Source organism: Felis catus, chromosome C1 (assembly GCF_018350175.1).
Source record: "Felis catus isolate Fca126 chromosome C1, F.catus_Fca126_mat1.0, whole genome shotgun sequence".
In the NCBI taxonomy this organism is placed as follows: domain Eukaryota; kingdom Metazoa; phylum Chordata; class Mammalia; order Carnivora; family Felidae; genus Felis; species Felis catus.
Genome location: NC_058375.1, coordinates 59941675 through 59956618, shown reverse-complemented (window position 1 = coordinate 59956618; position 14944 = coordinate 59941675). Strand labels below are relative to the sequence as shown.

The following is a 14944-nucleotide window of genomic DNA, read 5'->3' as shown; positions in this document are numbered from 1 at the left end:
AAAGAGCTCAGTCTGGGGAGGCAGCCGGATGCTGACCCCTGCAGAGATTATTGCTTCTGTGCGCTTTGCCAAAGGTTCCTGCTAGCATTATGGAAAACGAGTTAGGGATGTGCGGTTTTGCTTTATTTATTTCCTCCAAGGGAAGAAGGACTGGAGTCAAGGCGAAGAAAATCTTCAAAGACTGCTTAAGGGAAATGAGGGTGGTGGTGGTGGTGGTGGTGAGCATATTTTTTTAATTACTTGTTTCTCTCCACTTCCCCGCTCTGCTTCCCAAACTCCTCACTGAAGAAGATTGATTGGCGTAACTGCTATTGACTCCAGCCTCGGTTCTCGCATTGATCTGTAAATGGCCCGGAATAGCTAAAGGGTCTTGAATCTGGAAATGAGTTTAAGAAGCGAAGAAGTAGGAAAGGGTAGGGGGCGGCCCCTTGCGCAGCACCTGGCTCTGCCTTAGGCCAGGACAGCGGCTCCCAGCGGCGGGGCGAGCGGTTAGGAGGCTGCGGCGTGCAAAACAAGAGGGAGCCGCTCTGTGCCGCGAGGAGGAAATCTGTCCAACCTGGTTAGGAGGCTGTTAAAAAAAATATAACCCCGTGACTCGTTAAACCCGAAAACTCTGCCCTGTCTAGATTCGGATGCGCTGATCATTATGCCTGATAGGCTCAAAGGGGTTAAACTGCCTCTTACATAACAGGACTGCCTGGCTCTACACAATTAAAACACTTGATTGCAGTCTCTTCCCGACTGCGTCCAGCCTCGACCCGCCCCGTCCCTCCCACCGCGCCTGCGTGCCGCGCGCCCACAGGCCCGTGCGCGCGCATATCACACACACACACACACACACACACACACACACACATTCGTACACACCCTCCGCTTCGACCATGCCTCACACACACGCCGTTTAGTGTCAGCATGCACGAGGGACGGGTAGCGGGCGCCCTCCAATCCGTATTGACTGACTCAGTAGACACACCAGCTTCGCTACCGCAGGGCCTTGCACGCACCCTTTCAGGTGCCCTCAAAAAGCAGCGCTCCCGCCACCGTCCTACCTATTTCCGAAAAGAGGTAAAGAGTGAACTAGTTGGCCGATTGTAGCCAACTTGTCGACTGTAGTGCCGTCGTCCAAGCGAGATTGGAAAAAAATAAACAATAAAATCTCACGGTCCTCAGCGTCATGATGGCGCCGACTACAACTTGGAGGACTTTAAAGTTACGGTGTCTCATGAGGTAAAACGCACCAGAGAGGAAAAGCAATGCGCCCCTCGGCTCTCTTCACCTCAGCACCGACACGGAGACTTTTCTAGCAAAACATCTCTAGTGCACATGACAAGAAGGGTAGCATTTTGTCTAAGACCCAGCTCTCTTTTCCTCTCACTTTGCGTAATTGTGATATACCTCCTCAGGATTTTTTCCCCCGTTTTCTTTCTTTTTTTTTCTCCCCTTCATTTCCCCCCCCCCCCCCACCCCGCTGCATCCCCAGTCCCCGGGCGGGGTTGCTAAGGAAACGGCCGCTTGGCAACGCGCGCGAGCCCGGGGGCCAGCGGCCGCCGCTGCGCCCCGCGCTGCTTCTGCTGCTGCTGCTGCGATTGCAGCCGCCCGCCGCCGCCGCTCGCCCTGCCTCCGCCGCCGCCGCGCCTCCTCCCTCACTCGCCGGCGCGCTCGCCTCCTCGCTAGATGGTGTGCGAGCCGCCCGAGAATTAGACTCACTCCGGACTCGGCCAAACGCAACCGAGAGGAGGTGTAGTGTGGTGCCAGGGGGTGGGAGGGGAGGGAGGGAGGGAAAGCGAAGAGAAGGAGGAGGGGAGGCAAAAAAAAAAAAAAAAGAGAGAGAGAGAGAGAGAAACAACAGCCAACAACTAGAGGGGGAAGGAAAAAAAAAAGAAAGGAAAGAAACCCCCCACCCCCCCCACCTCCCAAAACTCCCCCCACAAAATAAGAAAAAAAAAAAAAAAAGAAAAAAAAAAAAAAAGAAAAAAAAGAAAAAAAATCCTGTGGCGCGCCGCCTGGTTCCCGGGAAGACTCGCCAGCACCAGGGGGTGGGGGAGTGCGAGCTGAAAGCTGCTGGAGAGTGAGCAGCCCTAGCAGGGATGGACATGATGCTGTTGGTGCAGGGTGCTTGTTGCTCGAACCAGTGGCTGGCGGCGGTGCTCCTCAGCCTGTGCTGCCTGCTACCCTCCTGCCTCCCGGCTGGACAGAGTGTGGACTTCCCCTGGGCGGCCGTGGACAACATGATGGTCAGAAAAGGGGACACGGCGGTGCTTAGGTAGGATGAACGGCGTGCTTTTCGTACTTGTCTCAGTCTTTCTTTCTGTGTCTCTTTCCACCCTTCTTGCTTTTATTTATTTATTTATTTATTTATTTAACCCCGAGTAAGAATGCTGGTGGTGATCACCATCAGAAAACCACACCGCGAGGAATACAGGTGCTGCTTCTGCCCGGTGCCTGGCCCCTTGATGCTGGGGCAGGTAGGAAGCTGGACGCGTGATGCTAAAGCACTTTGCGGGAACGCCAAGTAGCCCAGGGATGAGTGAAGTGTGAGGTTTAGGAGGGGCAGGTGCCACTTTGAAACTCAATTCACAAGGTCTCTGTTTTACTGTCATGGGGTACTCGTGGAGAGTCTGACAAGTTTATCAGGTTTGTTTCTATTTTACTCTAGCCTAAGCGACTTTTTCAAACTGCTGCCTCCCTGCTCCCATTTATTTTCCCTTTCACTTGGACACTTAGGCTCAATTTCTCCCTCCTCAGCTTTCTTTCTTTCCGCTGATCCTTTTCTCCCCTCTCTCTTTTCTCCCTCCTCATTTTCTTTTCCCATTTTTCCACTTCCTTCCTACTCTCCTTTTCCTCTATTGCCTCTTTTCGCCCCCTTTCTGTGCTCTCTCTATTCTTTCCTCCCTTTTCTATTTTCTCCTCCTGTATATCTTCACCACTCTGATTTCTGATCATATTTAACCGCCTTTCCTCCACTCTTCACCTTTCTCCATCCCTTCTTTTTCTCCCTCATTAATGTTCCTATTCTGTGGTCTTGTCTCCCTGTTTTTGACTCACATTCCCCATCCTTCTTCCCACATCCTTTCCCATCATCGTCACATACACATGCATGTTCCCCTCTGAACCCTTACAGTACCATCTTCTCACACTCACAAATCTCTTTCCCTTAAACACACTCACTCACATACTCTCTGTTTCACATCCTCACACACACTGGCCCTTCCGTGCTCTAACAGCCACTTTCATATTCACGTTCTCTTTCACTGTTTAAAAGGCACACACTCCTTTACTGTTCCACACACTGTCACTCTCACACATGTGTACACATGGTCCCTCTCTCTATGTTTCTCTCTCTCTTTCTCTCTGTTTCTCTGTCTCTTCTTTCTCCTTTCCTTTCTCCCTCTTTCCATCTTTAGTTTTACTTCTTTTTCTCACCCTTCTTTCCTCCCTTCTTTTCCCTAAGGTTGAGCACCGAAATGTTTTGTCATTAGTGAACATCCGTAGCCCGATTTTACCCCAAAGCAACACTGCAGAGTGAGATCCTGGAAACATTTTTTTTTTCTCTTGTGAAAATATGAATTGATGATCAGCAGTGCTTAGATCTAAACAAGGCTAAACACTCTTATTCCTTCATTTCTCATCGCCCTACCTTCTCCCCCTGACACCCCCAACTGATGTACACTTCAAATCTCCCTGAAAGATCTTCTTTCTCTCCACTGGGTGGTAGTTGGCTTGTAAGTGTGGATGCACAAAATCAGTATACGCGGCATGTCTAAGGTGAAAGAGAGTAGGCTATGTTTCTGTTTGAATTGTGCAACATATTTTAAATTTAATGATCTGGGTTCTGGGTGTGGTATATGTTTTACACCTTCTGAAACATGCTTATGAGTCCAAATTTGTGTGGAATACTATAATAATTTCTGACATACCCTAATAACTAATATGCTTTTATAATATATGTTATCTTTGCTGCTGTAAATACAAAATGCCACTGAATGTATACAAAATAGCAAATAATTTGTTATAACTTTAATACCTTTTCATTGCTGGTAAAAGCTATGAACTCTATGTCACATAGAGGGTATAAATAAAATGCACATTTTCTTTTTTTTATATTAAGTTTGTTTTGGAAGTTTGAACAACAGTGGTAAGAACGAAACACTATCTTCAGAGGCTGCAAACACATATCATGGGGGCTGCAATCTATGTGTTTGTAGCAGTGCACTGCTTATTTGTAATGAGCATTAACATTTTCAACCTAAAGGGTTTGATAGACTACTTGCCTTTTGATGATATATCTTGGCATTTTGTTTCTAATGAATCTAATACATGCTATGGCTAACTAAAATAGCTGGAACCACATTCTGCTTCTAGGAGACCTATATTTAGTTCACCCATCACTTACAGTAGTGAAGCTTCTCTAACTAGTGGGGGCAATATCTTTCTAGTGTTATTGCTTTGGTGCAGTCCTTGTTTACTTGTGTACATGGTACCACATCCATTTATAGGCTGTATCCTGAGTTTTGTAATATCTTAATTAGAGAACTTTTGACTTTTAAACTTTTTAGAAAGAATAGAATCTGTCTCTTCTAAGTGATTTTTTTTACAGATTACAGTGTTTATTTTTTTAATAAACAGAATAATTTTGTGTCATATGAAACAGAAATCCTATCAGCATTACTTTTTACCCAAAGTCATTTGGGTAGTACTAATTCTGTAATTCTCTAGGGAATATCCCACTTTTTACCTTTCTACATTGCTCATAGGTTTTTAAACTATTTTAATGTATGCATTTATAAGAAATTTTCTCTCTGTTAAAAAAATGTTAAATTGTATGAGTTGTTGTTTTTCTTGACTCTTCTTCTGCATCTGGCATTTACTCTGTCCATAGACCACTACAGACAGAGCTTAAGGACTAATTGAGTGTGTAAGTCAGGTGCCATATTTCTTATCAAAAGTAATGTCATAGTTATAGTTTATGTTTTTACATTGGAGACTTAGAATTATATTTGATGGTATTCTCTAATTAATTAGGAAACAAAACAAAACAAAATTTATCCTCCTGCATACACCCCCTCACATCAAAGTACAAAAATCTGGTGTTCAGGAGAACACTTTACTGAATTACATGATATCATTCATTAAGCTTTACCCAATAGGCTCTATTTTTAATGTAACACATTCCTCAAAAGTGTCTCTAATAAAAAGCAAGTAGTGGTATAGCAGTTATCAAATAACTTTAAGAGCTAAAGGCCCGAAAGTGCAAAAATGTCGGTCAGTGACTCTGTTGCTTGGGTTACATTAATGAAACAGAAGTTTAAAGGTCAAATGATACATTTCTATCTTCTAAATGCCAGAATGTCTGTTTTAGAGAAAAAAAAAATCAAGAAAAACAAAAGTTTCCCTAAGTGGCATTATGATACAAAAGGGAAATCATTCTGTGATCTACTAACTATATGTATCATTTTATAAATCATCTTCTCTGTTTAGCTTAGTGAACTTATAATGAAATTCCATTTCATAATTGCAGCATTCTTATCATTTGAATTTTGCCTTTAAAGTTAGTGAAGCAATATATTAAATGTCAAAATTCCCCTTACTTCTAATAATGTTATTCACTGATAAATCTCTGAAGGATTCACTTGAGCTATTTGGACCTTCTTGATAATGTATTTAATGATACATCTGTTCAATATAGAGAATTTGGTACCTCATTTACTTAAACTTTGGATTTCATTAAATGCGTGCATGTCTTAGAGTGCATTGTAATTTGCTACAAACACAAATTAATGTTTGCATTAATTTATTAAATATTAACTTAAATTGCTACTATGTTTAATACATATTTTATTTTATGTATTTTATGCCTAACAAAATTTGTTAATCTGCATGTGGAGAAATTAACTTTTTCTCCAGTCTTCAAATTGCATTTTGTAGCACATGGAAGATAGGAGTTAATGTTTCCTGGGGTGACATAGCAAAGAACAGAAGATGCTAGAACCACATTAGTCACATTGCAGGACCCTCTGTTTCTAGACATGGAGAATCAAGGGGGACATAATAAGGTTCTGGATCAGTACATCAATTTCAGATGACTTTTAAAATATTGGTTTGCAGTCGCTTTAATGTGAATCAGTTGCTTTATTCGTACCTTATTAACAAACACAGCTATGTTAACATGTCCAAAATGTGTAATATTCTTTGGAAACAATACAAGGAACATCCTCATTTATATCCTCACAGTGCCTGAACATTTTCTTAAATACATGTCATTTTTAAGTTAATTCTTTCAATCTGTTTCAACTTCAGCTCTTCTGTATGAATTTTGTACATTTTAAGCCGCCTTCCTGATATGAATTCAAAATATCCTATTCTCTGCTTGTCATGCTTTAATCAAAGAAAGGAAGAGAGATTCTTTTCTTAAATGTGATATCTTCTTTTACCTTAGCAAAGTTGAACACATGCTGTCATTTTAACACTGTAGGTTTGAATGGAGGTTATATGAGATCCCAATATGATATTGTAATATGAAGGACGATTTTTGCTTACAGCAGAGAACATAGGGCACATTTGCACAGAAGATATTTTCGTTGGAAGCTACAAAACTTTCACAAGTAGATTTATAAGTGGATATGATGAGTATTTATCACTTCTTGGAACTATTTGTCCTATACATTCGCCTTTTGATTAGACTACATTAATTAGTTTGGTTTGAAATGCATGCTATTGGATATAAGAAAGTAAAGGATTTATTTATAAGAATGCAGAATTACCTATAGTAGTAGAAATCAATTGTGGTGTGCTTTTGGTATATCATTGGATTGTCTAATATTGTCTGTTGAGTCATTCCTACACATTGATGCATTACATATTTCAAATACATTGTTTAACTATGTAGGTGATTTCAGTTTAGAATATTAAGGCATTATTTAAAGACCTATAAGCTTATTAAGTAGTGTTGAACAAATATTTTTAAAATTCTGAAGTTTTTTTCCCTTCTTTAAAAAAGAAGGGGAAATAGATTATCTTACTGAGTCATTCGGGAAAAATGTGTTCTAGAATACAGAATAAAATGCTACACTGTTACCTGTAGTGACTTGCAAAGCTGTGCAATTAGCATGACACATTGTTTTGTATATTAATACACAATCATTTGTTATATTAAAGGACAATGTAGTATTTTAAATTTTTTCTAGGTAAATTTATTTTGCCTAGTCTTTTCAGTTTAGAAGAATTGATAAACCCATGTGATTGTATAAATCTCTGAACACATTCATGTTAATGAACTACTTATTTTAAATAGATTGGCTTTGAAATTAAACACCTCCACGAAATAAGTTATTTTTTTGCAATACCTGACCTCTGAAGAGCTTAGAGGAATGTTCACATCTTGTTTGTGACAGTTCTGGGCCCAATTAACCAGTCCAACCTTTGTCCTTCTGCTACCCTAGGCTATTGGAGATAGATGGTAGAGCTAATCCCTGAGACAACATTTCCCAGTCAGCCACTGTCATCTGCCTTCAGGTTGTGTAGTTGCACGATGGAGGGGAGTTTGGGGAGAGGAGAGGACGTGATGAGTGAGACTCTCCATTCTTCATTGCTTTGGGCAGCATCCAGCAGTGTCTCCATCTCCCAGGGGAACCTCTTTGTTCCATCCTCCACTAGATCACTGGCTCATGGACTTCTATTTACACTCTCGTCTATTCATTCTCATATCTTAGGAGTAGTAGTGGCTTCCTGCTCTTCTAATTTCCTGAGCTGTCTTACCATTACCTATATGGCTTCTCAGCTTTTCTAAACACTTTGTAATCAGTTTCTTTCATTAAATCCCTCTGTTTTAAATAACCTGAATGTTTTAAGTTTTGCTAGTGGAACCCTGATTGATATATAGTGAAAGGTAATAACTTCAGTTATTTTAATTATATTTGATTAAATGACTACTTTGCCCATGGCATGATAAATGTTGGTTACTAGCACTAGATATAGGAGTTGTTTAGGGAGACGTGCATAGAAGTTAAACCATAATGACATTAGGGCATATTACAAAGAAGAAAGATTTTCCTGCACCCAGATTATGGTGAGAATAATAAACGAAATGTGTAAATATTTAATTAAATATACATTGATTAATAATATTTGAGTTAATAATGTTACTATGGGTGGGAACATGAAGTTGATGAATATATATTGGCAAGATTCAATAATTCTTTATTTATTTATTTATTTATTTATTTATTTATTTATTTATTTATATTGACTGAGCAAAAGAGAAGAAGGGCTAACCTCTGTTTGTGGTTATGGGATCTGAATGCTGAGATAATTCCTACAGAGTTGCCTATTGAAATCAATAGGAATTAAAGGCTTTTCTTTTATGAAGCTTAATACCTGAGGAACTAATCAAAATTTCCAGTTTCTTATGAAGTATATGGTCATAAAAATGCACATGAGTCCAGTGTTTTGGCCACTGTAGAAATTAGTCTCTCAAGCCATTTGAATCTTATGATTAGAAATCAGATCACTTTTCTATAATATCCTGTTAAGACATAAATTAAGACATTATAGACATCATGTAACTTACATAGAAGAGGTAAGAGATGCTTCATTAATAAGGTTTTCTTTTTTTTTTTCAATATCTGTCTTCTTAACCGAGTATAAGACCATGTGACATCTTCTCTAATTTCTTCAAAATACCTTCTGAAAGGCACTTATGTAGGTGTCTGGTTCCAATATAAACAAGCATTCATGATAAAGTTCTACCTTTGGTGTATTTCTCCATACTTTTGCAAGAAAGATGGCATCTTAAAACCATCATTGATGAACTGAATCTCTCAAGGATGCTTAAGAGAGGATTTCTGAATTAGGAGGGAACTTGGACTTCTTGATCTCTGCCATGCCATCCATTTTAAAGTTTTGCTGACCTATTATAGATTGTCATTGATACTTCCTACTTATAAGAGAAAATAGAATTTATTGCTCTTTTTACCTAGGAGAATCATATTATCTGCCTTTCGGCTTTTGTATAGGAAATTTTAAATTGGGTCACATGCTTTTTTTGTCTGGTATTTTATGGATTTCAAATTCACCAGTGGAAACAAGAACTTCCCAAACTACTGGAGAGTAAAATGTAGGATTTTCCTATATGGCCATAATCATTATCAAACTAGATTTTATTTTTTTTTAATGTTTTTATTTATTTTTGAAGGAGAGAGAGAGAGAGACAGAGCATGAGCGGAGGAGGAGCAGAGAGAGAGGGAGACGCAGAATTCGAGGCAGGCTCCAGGTTCTAAGCTGTCAGCACAGAGCCCGATGTAGGGCTCAAACTCACGAACTGTGAGACCATGACCTGAGCCAAAGTCAGATGCCTAACTGACTGAGCCACCCAGGCGCCCCTCAAACTAGATTTTAATTAGTCCCTTATATCTAAAAATGTAGTATCATTTGCAAGATATTGAAGAAATTTACTAACAGTTTTTTTGATATTTTGTTAAAATGTACTTACTTGTTCTTTGCTAATTTTGATATACAAACCACCTGAGTGTGTAAGTGCTATGACTCTTGTTCATCTATTCCTAGACCTTAACACAGAACCTTACATTTTTCAGGGCTAACATCTACTATTTTTTACATTAGTGAATCCCTGGAAGAATAAGCAAAGGGATAAATGTATTTGTTCTTTAGTTTATTAATTGTTTCACATTTATTATTTTTTTTATTTTTTTTCCAACGTTTTTATTTATTTTTGGGACAGAGAGAGACAGAGCATGAACGGGGGAGGGGCAGAGACAGAGGGAGACACAGAATCGGAAACAGGCTCCAGGCTCTGAGCCATCCGCCCAGAGCCTGACGCGGGGCTCGAACTCACGGACCGCAAGATTGTGACCTGGCTGAAGTCGGACGCTTAACCGACTGCGCCACCCAGGCGCCCCTAATTGTTTCACATTTAATGATTGTATTATATTTAATACTGTGGCAGATCTACCTGTTTATAGTGATTAAGTACTTTTTATTGAATCTATATATCAAGAGTCTCTGCCTTATGTAATTCCTGCAGAACTTCTAGTGGGTTAAGATACATACATTAGAATCACTCAGTATCTTTTAATTGCAGTGCATAACCTACTAGTGGGTCTTGAAGAAAGGTACTGGATACTAAAGGCATTTTTTAAATTAAATGTACCAAGTAGAGTAGAAGGCATTTTGTGTAATAAAGGTAAGTCTTGTCTGATAAAACTTTAGTGAGGGCTTCAGCAGGGAGAGTTTGAGACACAGTGGTATGGTTGTAAGATTTTGAATTGTGGTTATAATTTTAAGAAGATCCAAGATTTTAAGTTATATAGGAAGACTTTTGCCATTTGCAATTATAATCATCAGATAAGAAAGACAGTTCAAAGTAGCAAAATGTCTGTTGTGACCTCCTAACATTTTTTTCTGTTTCTACCTCAACCCGTGGAGCTTCTTTTTCCTTTCTCCTAAGGATTCAATTAAATCAAATCAATAAAGATACAGGGGTAGAGAGAACTGGCTGATAACTCTGAATTATGAAAAGTAGCTATATGCCCCAAACCAGAGCAGCACTTTTGTATCATTCCAACCATCTCCCAGAGGCAGGTCAACAGTACTTTATAAACCACAGGGTATTGATACTAGCTGATAGAATTTTAATGTGGTCATATGGCTTTGATTTATAATGTTGAAGAGGTTATCTATTAGCATAGTGGTTTCTAAGCCATATCAAGTTCTGAATCCTGACAGAGGACCTTTGATGCTCTTAAGCATCCAGCTGGCATGGGAATTGGTCTTTTAATCACTTTTTCTAGGAAAAGGGGAATATAGGAAAGGAGGAATTTGGCAGGGTTGCCAGTGTTAAGTGTTGCTCTTTTGAACAGTAGCCAGTGCATTATACTTTTCAGATAGCTGGTAATTTGTTCAATTTAAGGAAAATGTTTATAACCCTTTTCGGTCCAGAACTAAATTGTTCTTCAGTGAATTTCACTAAGTTGTTTGGATATAGGTCCAGTGTCCATGATGATGCTACAAGATAGGGTTTCTTTAAAGCTATTGCCATAAAGTACTGAAAAGTTTTGGATGATTTAAAAGGGCCATGGGAAAAATGTGTTCTGTTGTCTTCAGAAACTCCTTTCCTCTCATTCAGCTAAATTAAATTTAGAGATATTAAAAGGATTTAAGAGACATTGTGAACATAAGAACAATAATCAGAAGACAAGAATACTGTTTGTGTATTCTTTGCAATAACACTACATACTGTTGTATTGGGATATTAAATGAATAAATCAAAGGAATCATAATGTTTTCCTAATCTTATAGATAAAATATTTCTTATAGGAGAACATATTTAGATATATTTGATTTGTAAGTAACCTGTTTTCCATTAATGTCTTGGTAATTGATCAGCAGAGTTGATGGCACCTCTACTGCTTAACATATTGCTTGACACATTATTAGTGTTGACTGAAGCACTCGAAGGAGAGAAGGAGTAATGGGCAAGGGAGGAAGGTGAGGAAGGAAAGTGTTATGCTATATGAGTGACTTCTGATCAAATTACCTAAAATTTTGAATCACTGGGATGACATAAAATTAAGCCCACAATTTGTACTATATTATAATAAAAATGAAATAATAAAAAATACTGTTTTGTAATAAAAAGAATATATTATAGTAAAATAATTCCCATAAAATGAATACATTTCATTTTATATAATTCATCAAATAATTGGAATAATCCTAAACCTACACGCTTCCCATAATAAAGTGATATATGTTATACAAACTGAAGTTCCAAAATCATATTTTACATTCGGATATATGTCTCCCTTCCAAGCTACTAGTCCATTTATATTTGTTTTAAAAAATACCTAATAACTCCATACCTTGGCCTGCAGTGCGGTCAGGGGCTAATTTTTTGGAATATGTTCACAACAGGAAATTATATATAAATCTTTGAATAATTGCTCTCCTGTCTTATTGAGCATATGTCACTGATCGATATTTTTTTGCTCATACATCATTAATGTGGAGTAATAGATATAAAAAGTTACTTTTGCTTATGCACAGAGTTTATCTCCTTTGGTATTGTTTAGTTGTATTGAAACCTGTCATGCTTTGAGGTATCCAGAATGATAGTTATGAGAATTTGAGTTCCTACTTCTCTACTTACTGGCTACATGACCTTGAACAAATAAATGCCTTACCCTCACTTTGTATGTCCTTAACAGAACTACATGGATTATATGAGATAATACACATAAAATGCTACCACAGTAACTACCACGTAGTAAGCACTAAATTTATATTAGATAATAATTTTGTGTTGCTTTTATTCTCCTATTCTTAATCTGAAATTTGTTGTCACTATTTACTTATTGATATGGGTATATATTTCCCCATTTACATCATTGATTCAATTATGTGTGAAGCATAATTTACAATATGCTTCACAATTGTACAACTGTACAATATTCAATGAGTATATATTTTTGCTATGATTTTGTTAAAATAACATTTGTTGAACCCCAGGGTGTCAGATAGTCAGCTGTGAATGAACAACAAAACTACAAGGGAGACTGAATGAAGTAGAGATGTTTATTACTCACAGGTCCTGGAGAAGCACATGGCATACTGCCAGGGGCCTTATGGGAAATCCAGGTAGAGAGATCAGCTGAACTGGAGTACATACCTTTATGAGGGTTGATAGGTGGAGTGTTTTGGGGTCTTGATTCAGATCAGGTCAATTCTAACCAAAAAGAGTAGAGTTTTATCTTAGCCTTGCACAAGGGGAAGGTACACAAGAGGAGGCAGGAGAGAATGTCGCTCACAAGGACTCCTTGAGGAAGTGGTATCAGGAACTTGGATTTGCTTATGTCTCTTCTGGAGATGCACAAGTGAAGGGGCTAGTGTCAGTGCATTCAAGGCCCCTGCGTGCTACTTGGCAGCAATAACATGGGACATTTTAGCTAAACACTTGGCATTTTGTATTTTAAAGATTCTGTTCAGTGGACATGATTGTGTTTTTGTTATTGAGCCTGATAAGCAAATGCAGTAACTCCAGGAGCCACAAATTTTATGCTCAACAGACTGATGGTGATTTGACTCACTTAACATAAAAGTAAGAATATCACTGTAATTAGGTGGTCACATGAAACATCGAGAGCAGAGGAAGAAATGAAAAGAGACAGAAGAGAAGACATGAGAGGGATTAGAAAGTACAATATGATGGCAGTGGAATAGTTAGAGGGTGAAGATTAACATTTGTGACAGTTTAGGAGAGAAGAGGTGATAACTGGTGACAACATTGGAATAGTCGATAAGAGGGTGAGAATAAAAAAGAAACCAAATGTGTGTTCTGGATAGGGTAGCAAATAATTCTTCAGGATTAGATATGCCCTTATGTTTCTTTAGGGCATCTGTATGTATGCTGAAGGCAGTACAGTTAGAAGTAGTCTATATGGGCAAGAACTTTCCATCTATATTGTCATTTTATTCATAGACAGTACACTTAGGAGAAGCTCAGAAAATACGCTTGCTTTAATTTTGCATATTTGCCAAATGCATAGCAGAGTGATTTAGGTTCATAATCATGACAAAGCCATCATCATGATGATTCAGATTTCAACTAACAGTCACTGTGTACCTACTATATATGACATACTTTCACAACAATATGCAATAAGTTATTGCTTTCTCAGTTTTATAGCCAAGTAAATTCAGGCTTAGAAAAATAAGTTAACCTGTCCCAGGTAAAAAGGGTAGTAGCTGAACGAGAATTCAAATCTAGATCCTTTTATCCCAAGTTCCATGGCTTTTCTACTATCTTGCGTCTCTTACTAAGAAAAAGATCAAAACAATGAGTAAATTTATTGCTAATTCATCTATTAAACACTTATTAAGCACTAGTTGCATTTTATTTGCTGATTAGCCAACAGTGATAAAAAAAAATCAAGGTATGTTATATGTATGAGGAAAAATGAGAGATTGTAAGTGAGATTAAATGCATACATCTATTACATAGTCAAGTGATTGGAAAATAGTGAATTCTTAAAATTATAAATATTATGAAATAAAATCTCTCATCCAATGATTTCATCCCTAATAATTAGAAGTTACTGATAATACAAGGGAAAAAAATGAATGGCTTTGAATACATTTATATAGTGAGGCATTCATTGGCTATTTTGTTGAATTTTTACAACAGACTACAACTTTTCTACTTTAGGCTTGGAGAAACAAACTTATAGAAGATGAATAACTTCCTGAACTTTAATATAGGTAGTAAATGGCATAACCATGGCTTGGTCCTAGGCTTGTGTGTCTCCATGGCTCATCCTCACTTTTTAAAAAAAGTCATAATATTTCTTGGAGCATTTTGTGTACTCTAGTCCTTAACAGAAAGGAAGAGCGGTAGTTGCTTGCTATAGTATTCTGAGTTCCCAATTAAGTCATTTGAATACTAATTCTGGCATAACTCTCAACAGCTGAACCAAGTTGATTTCAAATCCTTCTTTGAAAAGGGTTAGGCAGCCTGAGGAGCACCATTATTTCCCAAGATAGATGGGAAGATCAAAAAAATTCAAAGACCTATAAAAGATGTTTTTATTCCAATTACATTAAACATGTCAAAAATGTTTTTGAGTCTTATGCTTAACTGTAGTCAATGGATAAAATGAAACATACTGAAATTAGATAGGTTTCCTTTTCTGTTAGCTGGTAGAAGGAGTGTATATAGTTTATAGCCCAGTTGAGTGAAAACTGATTTTTTATCTGATCATATATAATTTAAGCATCTTCTTTAATGTGTTTATTTATCCACCTTCCAAAGGTTTTACATGTGCACCCAAGAGGGGAGTTTCATGTCGACTTGTTTTTTGTCTATCCAAGCTTTCCCAAAATAAAGTCCTATTTTTGTCTCATATAATTCAAGAATATTTTCAACCCCTCTAGT

At 38.0% G+C, this 14944-nt stretch overlaps 1 protein-coding gene across 2 annotated transcripts in view; it reads left to right on the top strand.

Moving 5' to 3' along the window:
• Nucleotides 1-1956: 1956 nt before the first annotated feature.
• NEGR1 (neuronal growth regulator 1) overlaps nt 1957-14944 on the top strand; it is an 851322-nt gene continuing 838334 nt past the window's right edge. The window contains exon 1 of one of the 2 annotated variants that reach the window (XM_019837231.3): nt 1957-2263. In XM_019837231.3, coding sequence (XP_019692790.1) covers nt 2088-2263 — 176 coding nt within the window. In that variant the 5' untranslated portion in view covers nt 1957-2087. The remainder of the gene's footprint in view (nt 2264-14944) is intronic. The other variant, XM_003990224.5, reaches the window with a different exon arrangement.